General features: G+C 42.1%; 1 protein-coding gene across 1 annotated transcript in view; it reads left to right on the top strand.

The window, feature by feature from the left end:
* Window positions 1-10,000, top strand: part of dgkh (diacylglycerol kinase, eta) — a gene marked incomplete at both ends in the record, with an annotated part of 103,290 nt that overhangs the window by 53,373 nt on the left and 39,917 nt on the right. The window contains 3 exon segments of the mRNA XM_080037952.1: window positions 208-340; window positions 7,265-7,371; window positions 8,557-8,682. Coding sequence (XP_079894078.1) covers window positions 208-340; window positions 7,265-7,371; window positions 8,557-8,682 — 366 coding nt within the window.

Here is a 10,000-nt window from a genome sequence, read left to right as displayed (position 1 = left end):
AGAAATCATTAATTTTTCTTTCTATATTATATATAATAATATACAATATTTTTATTTCTATAAGTGCTCATAAAAATTCATTGTTTTCTCTCTAAATCGTTTTTTAAACTGAAATATATTTGTATTGCTCTTCCAAAAAAGAGTAGTTACTGTTTTAAAAAGACTCTTTTTTAATATTGACCCTGTCTTACCCTCTCTCTTCCTCAGACCGCTCAGTTTAATGTGGAGCATTTCTCAGGGATGCACAACTGGTACGCCTGCTCCCACGCCCGGCCCACCTTCTGCAACGTGTGCAAAGACAGTCTGTCTGGGGTCACCTCGCACGGGCTGTCCTGTGAAGGTAAGACTGTGTGTGTGTGTGTGTGGGTGTGTGTGTGTGTGTGTGTGTGTGTCTGTCTGTGTGTGGGTGTGTGTGTGTGTTTGTCTGTATGTGTGTGTGTGTGTGTGTGTGTGTGTGTGTCTGTTTGTCTGTCTGTCTGTCTGTCTGTCTGTCTGTCTGTCTGATTGTCAGAAACAAATGTCAATAGTTATTTCCTCACACACACACACACACACCAAAACACACACACACACACACACACACACACACACACACACACACACACACACACACACACACACACACACACACACACAATTCACGTGATTAAATATTACATCTATCTATTAAACAGACAATCGATAAATGATGAGATTGTCCCATTCATGAAGTCTGTACTCATTAAGAATATTACAGTGATGAATGAGAGCTCGTCTATAGCAGGATGTTACAGGTTTCAGAGGTGATTGGGTTGGCATTAGAGACTGTAGTTAACATGGGAGGGGATAAGAGAGAGAGAGAGAGAGAGAGAGAGAGAGAGAGAGAGAGAGAGAGAGAGAGAGAGAGAGAGAGAGTGAGAGAGAGAGAGAGAGCATAATACATGTTTGCATCAACTGTTGACATATGGGGCGGTTGTGGTGAAGTGTGTAGGGCGGTTCGGTCGTCCACTGGGTTACAGGGTCGGTGGTTCGATCCCCCGTCTCCCCGCCACATGTCCAAGTGTCCCTGGGCAAAGAGACACTGAACCCTAAATGTCTCCCGATAGTTATCTTGCACCCTGCGTGGTAGCTGCTGCTGCTATCGGTGTATGAATGTGTTGTAATTAATATGGGATAGGAAAAGAGAGAGAGCATAATACATGTTTGCAGCAACTGTTGACATATGATTTCTGAAGTGGAATTGTTAGTCACTGGCCTGGTTCTCCCAGACCATCGCACTTCATTTCATTTGTACAGAAGGTCTGGAATCGCTCAATTGACAAACGTTCACTCACTTGGAGGCGGGTGTCTGTTGAAGTTTAAAACTATTGGATCTGCCCAGTGCCACTCTGGATCTGCAATAACCAATCGCACAATGTTTGGTCGTGATGTTATGTCATCCGCCGGCTTCTGACTACAACTGAAACTGGCGCACGACCTCAACGTCATTGTTCTCAGCCGCTCCCTCTGTTCGCTGATTGGTCATGCAAAAATATATCCAGAGAAAGCCCGCAAATATACCGCAGACCCAGACTGACTACTGAAGGGTAATGACAATTGAGCGGAAGTAGGTAGATGGGCGGTGCCTGGCTAGTATAGGGTGACTGTGGCTCAGGTGGTAGAGCGGGTCGGCTGATGATCAAAGGGTTGGAGGTTCGATCCCCGCCCTGCCACCTGTGTCATGGTTGTTGTGTCCTTGGGCAAGACACTTCACCCACCTTGCCTCGTGTGAATGTCGATAGTTAGCCTGCTGCTATCGGTGTATGAATGTGTGTGTGTGTTAATGGTAACGTGGGAAAGGAAAACAGGTCTCCCTTGAAAAAGAGTCTCCGGTCTCAATGGGATTTACCTGTAGAAATAAAGGTTAAAAAAGAAAAAAGCATAGGGTTTGCAACAGATTACTTGGAGTGGCAGGTCTGGTAGATTGTCAGGTGATTGTGTGAAGGTATAAAGACTTCAGTAGTGAGTCATCGGAGCGAGAGAAAATATCTTTGTTCAATTGTCGAGCTGATTGGACACACGGACGCTGTCTCTGAAAAGCTGTGTGTGTGCTGGAGCGAGTTGTCCATCAGAGCTGATAGAAAGAGAACAGTGATTGTGAACTATACCATTACTGTTCACACACACACACACACACACACGCACACACACACGCAAGCACACGCACACGCAAGCACACACACACAACACACAGGCACAAACGCACACACGCACACAGGCAGGCAGGCACATTTGCACGCACTCACTCGCTCACTCACTCGCTCGCTCTCACACACTCAGTCACTCAGTCACTCACTCAGTCACTCACACACACACACACACTCTCACACACACATACACACACACTCACTCACACACACACACACACACACACACCTCCTTCGTATCCTTATGCTTTCCTGTCACACTCTGGGTCAGATAAGCGTTGACTCATGTGAGATGTGAATTATTTTTTAGCATTTTTTTAGCAATTCTAATTTTACCCATAAAAGGGTTGGGGGAGAAAACGTGTTAATGGATCTTTTCGAGTGACGACATATCTCCTCACCTCCGCCTCTGTGAAATAGCAGTGGTGTGTGTGTGTGAGTGTGTGTGGGTGTGTGTGTGTGTGTGTGAGTGCGTGTGCGTGTGAGAGTGTGTGTGAGTGTGTGTGTGTGTGTGTGTGTGTGTGACGTTTCTTTTAGCTGGTGTGAAGTGACACCACACGTTAACGAGCACCCTCTGCATATTAATTTTCGCTGATGTTCCCCTGTGTCTGTGTGTGTGTGTGTCTGTATCTGTGTGTGTGTGTCTCTCTTTCTGTGTGTGTGTGTGTGTGTAAGTGTGTGTCTGTATCTGTGTGTGTGTGTCTCTCTTTCTGTGTGTGTGTGTGTGTGTGTGTGTGTGTGTGGACAGTAAGTGCCTCTCCACTCACTCCTCATTATCCTCTACAATGAATCACCTCTCATGTCCGGAGCAACACACAGTCATTAAGGCAACATCTAATGCTTTTGATCTAAATCAGTTCATCACACACACACACACACACACACACACACACACACACACACACACACACACACACACACACACACACACACACACAGTCCCTAGTTGTTGTGACGAGCCTAGAATGCCTGTTTCTGGGTTGGGATGGAGGATGTGCCCATACTATGTACTTTTTCCTACTCAATCGCCCCACAATGCATTGCGTCTTTTCAAACGACACTGTGGTTGCGTTCCGAATCGCATACTTTCTACTATATAGTATGTAGAAAAAAGATTTAGGATGTCCCGATTCTTGTGGCCAGATTTAGGATGGATAGAAATACCCGGATGTCTACTACATTCGGCCGAGATTTTAAGTGTTGAAAACAGCATGCTATTTGGGCGATTCTGACCCACAATCCAGTGCGCACCTGAAGTGACGCAACATCGACGAAGCCTCCATATGAAAACAAACGGGGATGCGACAGATATAAAAGCAAGAGGCAAGATCAAGGCGCAATGTTATGATGAAATAAGAGAGTAAAGTATGTCCCGATAGTATGCCTACTGCATCCTAACTAGATTATTTTTATCGTCAGATGTAGTATGTAGAATAGAAAAAGAAATAGTATGAGATTCGGGAACACAGTGTGAGTTTGGTAGAAAATAGACAGTAGGATAGTATCTCTATTAAACGTGGAGAGCAGACACACACAACAGTTTCACAGTAATCAACACGCGTACATTTCCCCTTCAATTTCCTGTGTTAGGTTGAGATTGATTTGTGCCACACACACGCACACTAACACACACACACACACACACACACACACACACACACACACACACACACAGACGCTTGCTTGTTGGTTGTCCATGGATTTTGATGATGACGTTCCCTTTTTACTCTAATTTGAGATAAACAAAAACATACTTACGAACTTGTGCCCTATCCTACTACCACACACACACACACACACACACACACACACACACACACACACACACACACACACACACACACACACACAGACACACACACACACACACACAGACACACACACACACACACACACACACACACACACACTAATGTTTGGGTTTGGCCGAGCCATTACTGTATCATGTCATCAGATTAATGTTTTGCTAATGTTCGCTAACAGCATTTAGCGGTAGACAAGATTGAAACATCAATTTTGCCTCCCGGATATGACTTTGGCTTAGTTTGTATATTTGGGTGGAGTGTGTGTGTGTTTGTGTAAGTGTGTGTGTGTGTGTGTGTGTGTGTGTGTGTGTGTGTGTGTGTGTGTGTGTGTGTGTGTGTGTCTGTGTGTGTCTGTGTGTGTCTGTGTCTGTGTGTGTGTGTGTGTGTGTGTGTGTGTACTTGTACACCACTTTTTGTGAGAACCAATTTGAGATTTAGACCTTAAGAGTGAGGACATTTTGTCCGGTTCTCACTTTGGGACAGGCCTTTAAAGGACTGTTTGAGGGTTAACACTAGGTTTTAAGGACAGGCCTTCAAAGGGCTGTTTGAGGGTTAACACTAGGTTTTAAGGACAGGCCTTTAAAGGGCTGTTTGAGGGTTAACACTAGGTTTTAAGGACAGGCCTTTAAAGGGCTGTTAGAGGGTTAACACTAGGTTTTAAGGTTCAGGTATGAATTAGGTTTATGTTAGGGTTAGTGTGAGGGTTGGGGTTAGGCATTTAGTTTTGATGGTTAGGGTTAGAGTAAGAGGCTAGAGAATGCATTATGTCAATGAATGTCCTCACAAGTACAGTATAGCCTTCCAAACGTCTGTGTGTGTGTGTGTGTGTGTGTGTGTGTGTGTGTGTGTGTGTGTGTGTGTGTGTGTGTGTGTGTGTGTGTGTGTGTGTGTGTGTGTGTGTGTGTGTGTGTGTGTGTGTGTGTGTGTGTGTGTGGATATAAATTGTGGGTGCGGTTGTAAGAAGCAGAGTTTCCGAGTACAGATATTATTCATGAATCTGCTAAGTGCTTCTTCGGCCCTAATGCGATCTCCTTGTTTCTCTACATCTTCATTTATATTCAGTATTCATGCCACAGTTACATTGCATCCTACTTTCCTATACAGTGCAAAATGCATTACGCACATCAGTGTAAAATGGGTGAAATGTGTGACTGTGTCTGGCCTTGCAGACTGTGGCTATAGCTTCCCATTCATACTGAGTGAACCTTGATACATGTACATAACAATGACAGGATGGATGTTCCAGCTTTCAAATTGACTTCACTGCCTTCTAGGACAGAGATTTTGGTTGCGTTCCGAATCGCATACTTTCTACTATATAGTATGTAGAAAAAAGATTTAGGATGTCCCGATTCTTGTGGCCAGATTTAGGATGGTTAGAAGTACCCGGATGTCCTACTTCATGTGGCCAAGATTGTTAGTGTTGAAAAGTGCATCCTATTTGGGCGATTCTGACCCACAATCCAGTGCGCACGTGAAGTGACGTAACATCGACGAAGCCTCCATATGAAAACAAACGGGGATGCGACGGATATAAAAGCAAGAGGCAAGATCAAGGCGCAATGTTATGATGAAATAAAAGAGAAAAGTATGTCCCAATAGTATGCCTACTGCATCCTAACTAGATTCTTTTTATCGTCAGATGTAGTATGTAGAATAGAAAAAAGAAAGAGTATGCGATTCGGAACGCAACCTATGTCTTTGGTTAACATTAGCACTTATGTCACTCAAAGGTGCAGTCAACAATTCTGGAGCACGCTTGTTGTCGAAATCACTTTTTTTCAAAATCAGTGAATATCTCCTCATGATCTGCTACCTGTCTGTACTGTGTGTGAGCAGAAAAAAAAACTGTTTTTATTGTTAACGGGCATGTAAACTGGTATGTAAACAAACGGGGCCCACCGAAGCTATAGCAACATGCCTGTTTACAGAGCCTAGGCTGTGTATTAACACTGGGTTTCTTCCCAGTGCATACACGGTAGCGGATCATGAGGAGATATTCACTGATTTTGACAGAAAGTAATTTTAACAAGAAGAGTTCTCCAGAATCACTGACTGCACCTTTAAACCATTGTAAATAAAGAGTTAAGTGTCCCTGCAGGGCTGGTCGATATGGACAAAATGTATCATGATGAAAAAAAGAATTGGATGGTAAAAAGGCAAGGCAAGTTTATTTATATAGCACAATTCAAACACAAGGCCATTCAAAGTGCTTTACAGGGGCAAGATTAGAATACATAAAACACATTAGAAGACATTTAAAAGCGAATGAAAAGAAGTAAAACATTTAAATAAAATAGAAAGTACAGGTTAAAATGGAAACAGAAAAGTCTTCAGACTCGATTTAAAAGAACTGAGGGTTGCAGCAGACCTCAAGTTTTCTGGGAGTTTGTTCCAGATATTTGGTGCATAAAAACTAAAAGCTGCTTCTCCTCGTTTAGTCCTAACTCTGGGGACTGTAAGTAAACCTGTCCCAGACGACCTAAGGGCTCTGAACGGTTCATAACGTATCAGCAGCCAAAATATAAAGTGTAAAGTGAATGCAAAGAAGCAGTGAGTCATATAAGGAATAGATAGCCTTTGGGAATTGCATCCATATAATGTAGCATGACAATACAAAGCTATACTTAAACCTGCAGTGTGTAGAATTTTGGGTTTTATTTCCTAGCAGATTTTGTAGAAAGTAATTATAATATCCATAAGTACATTTAATTTAGTGCATAATAGCTGCATTTTTTTTTTTAGAATTATTATTGTTTCCCTTAGAAAGTGTCTCATATATGTCCATATTTCTGCATATTTTGGACCAAGGCCTAGTGCCGCCATCTTGAAAGTGTCATGGTTGGAATGTCATCAGGTGCATTGTTTAAAATTTAGAATTGTTCTTGTCCTTGAAGGCCACTGTAGCTTCTGTTATTATTCTAAAGGGGCGGGGTTACCCAGGGAGCGTTGCATTCTAGAACTTTCTAAAACTTTCAAGAACTTACTTGATGATGTCATATTACACACTGCACCTTTAATGATGCTAAAGCCCGTAAAAGCTGACTAATGCAAGGCGCTCCGGTGGTGTAGTGGATAGAGCGTGTATCATATTGGCTCCGGCCTTCGTTGCAGTGGTCGCGGGTTCAAATCTGACCTGTGGACCTTTACTGCAGGTCATCCCCCCTCTCTCTCTCTCTCTCTCTCTGTCTGTCTCCCCATTTCTACTCTGTACTGTCTAATAAAGTTTGAAAATGCCAAAAAATTACCTTAAAAAAAGCTGACTAATGTGTGTGTGTTGTTTGTGTTTTTCAGTGTGTAAGTTCAAGGCTCATAAGCGCTGCGCGGTCAGAGCCACTAATAACTGTAAGTGGACCACGCTGGCCTCCATAGGGAAGGACATCATAGAGGACGAGGACGGGGTAAGTCTGACTGGAAACATATTATAGTATTTATGTTTTACTTTATTGCGAGGCCTCAATGTATTGTAATGTAATGGATTGTTTTGTATTCAGGAGCTGAGAGTGATAGGCCTTGTTTTCGTTGTAGACAAGTTTGAACTATCACGGTTTAAATTATGAATGTACAGAGAACCTTAAAGGTGCAGTGTGTAATATGACATCATCAAGAAAGTTCTACAAAGTTCTAGAATGCAACGCTCCCTGGGTAACCCCAACCCTTTAGAATGATAACAGAAGCTACAGTGGCCTTCAAGGACAAGAACAATTCTACATTTTAAACAATGCACCTGATGACATTCCAACTATGACACTTTCAAGATGGCGGCACTAGGCCTTGGTCCAAAATATGCAGAAATATTGACATATATGAGACCCTTTCTAAGGGAAAAACAAATAATTCAAAACATTTTTTTCAGCTGTTATGCACTAAATTAAATGTACTTATGGATATTATAATTACTTTCTACAAAATCTGCTAGGAATTAAACCCAAAATTCTACACACTGCAGGTTTAAGTGCCTTATGGTTAATTTTTTTTTTAATGAGTTTGCACAATTTATTATCTTTTGGGATCCCTGCTGGTAACAATCAGTGTCTATTTCATTGTGGGACATTCTTATTTGAAAAATAAAATTTGATTGACTTCATTTTATATTAATAGTGTATACAGGAGGCCTCTTCATATTACATTGCCTTGTTTGGATAAGATAGATAACTTTTTTGAAACACCGACATTACTGTACTGTTTGCCTATAGGAAAGGAATTATCATATATATAAAAGAAAATGTGTAAAAATCAACAATTAACACATTACGTGTGTGTGTGTGTGTGTGTGTGTGTGTGTGTGTGTGTGTCTGTCTGTCTGTCTGTCTGTCTGTCTGTCTGTCTGTCTGGCTGTGTGTGTGTGTGTGTGTGTGTGTGTGTGTGTGTGTGTGTGTGTCTCTCTGTCTCTGTGTGTGTGTGTGTGTGTGTCTCTCTCTGTCTCTGTGTGTGTCTGTCTGTCTGTCTGTCTCTCTGTGTTTGTGTGTGTGTGTGTCTCTCTCTGTCTCTGTGTGTGTGTGTCTGTCTGTCTGTCTCTCTGTCTCTCTGTGTGTGTGTGTGTGTCTGTCTCTCTCTGTGTGTGTGTACCCCCCCCCCCCCCCCAGATTGCGATGCCTCACCAGTGGTTAGAAGGGAACCTGCCGGTCAGTGCAAAGTGTGCCGTGTGTGATAAGACGTGTGGCAGTGTGCTCAGGCTGCAAGACTGGAGGTGTCTCTGGTGCAAAGCTATGGTGAGGACATACACCAAGGTTGCGTTCCGAATCGCATACTTTCTACTATATAGTATGGTAGAAAAAAGATTTAGGATGTCCCGATTCTTGTGGCCAGATTTAGGATGGTTAGAAGTACCCGGATGTCCTACTTCATCCGGCCAAGATTGTTAGTGTTGAAAAGTGCATCCTATTTGGGCGATTCTGACCCACAATCCAGTGCGCACGTGAAGTGACGTAACATCGACGAAGCCTCCGTATGAAAACAAACGGGGATGCGACGGATATAAAAGCAAGAGGCAAGATCAAGGCGCAATGTTATGATGAAATAAGAGAGAAAAGTATGTCCCAATAGTATGCCTACTGCATCCTAACTAGATTCTTTTTACCGTCGGATGTAGTATGTAGAATAGAAAAAAGAAAGAGTATGCGATTCGGAACGCAACCCACATGTATGCATTATTTCCCCCACTGTTAAATCAAATCAAATCCCTACTTCACCGGTGGAAATATGAAGGTGTATTGAACTCTGAGATCCTATGTAGTATAAATGTACAAACATTTTAGAAATCGGTTCATCCTAGCCTGAGAAAAGGCCAGAAAGAGTGGTTTATGGGCTCACTGTCTAACCCTACATTTTCCCATGTGTGACATCACATAGGATCTCAGAGTTCAATACACCTTCATATTTCCGATGGTGAAGTAGGTCTTTAAGACATTTTTCCATACTTTTCTTTTTAGGCAAGGCAAGGCAAGGCAAGTTTATTTCTATAGCACAATTCAGACACAAGGCCACTCAAAGTGCTTTACAGGGGCAAGATTAGAATACATAAAACACATTATAAAACATTTAAAAGTGAATAAAAGAAGCAAATAACAAAAAATGAAAACTTGATTTAAAAACATTTAAAAGCAAATAAAAGAAGCAAATAAAATAAAAAGTACAGGTTAAAATGGAAACAAAAAAGTCTTCAGACTCGATTTAAAAGAACTGAGAGTTGCAGCAGACCTATTTGAGCAAAAATACTTCTCAGCTTTTGCTTTGGGAGGAGGTTTTCTGGGCTTCATAAACAGATTAGAAAAAGAACAACAGATGGATGGGACTGGAACGGTTCCCTGTTGTACTAAAATGTACACACACCAAATGTGGGTAAAACATTACTTTGGCCGGTAACATTATAAAGTCACTAGCCAATTTGGCTGGTAAAGAAATAAGCAAAATTCACTGCGTCTGTTTGAATCTGTAGGCTGCAGAAACAATGCGAATATCAAGCCAGTGTTGCCAGATTGGGCATTTTCCCGCCAAGTTTGGTGTATTTTTTGGTTTGTGTTTGGGCGA

The sequence above is a fragment of the Ammodytes marinus genome (assembly GCF_949987685.1).
Source record: "Ammodytes marinus genome assembly, chromosome: 12".
Classification (NCBI taxonomy): domain Eukaryota; kingdom Metazoa; phylum Chordata; class Actinopteri; order Uranoscopiformes; family Ammodytidae; genus Ammodytes; species Ammodytes marinus.
Note: the sequence above shows the minus strand (reverse complement) of the source record. Positions and strands in the feature narration are given on the sequence as shown.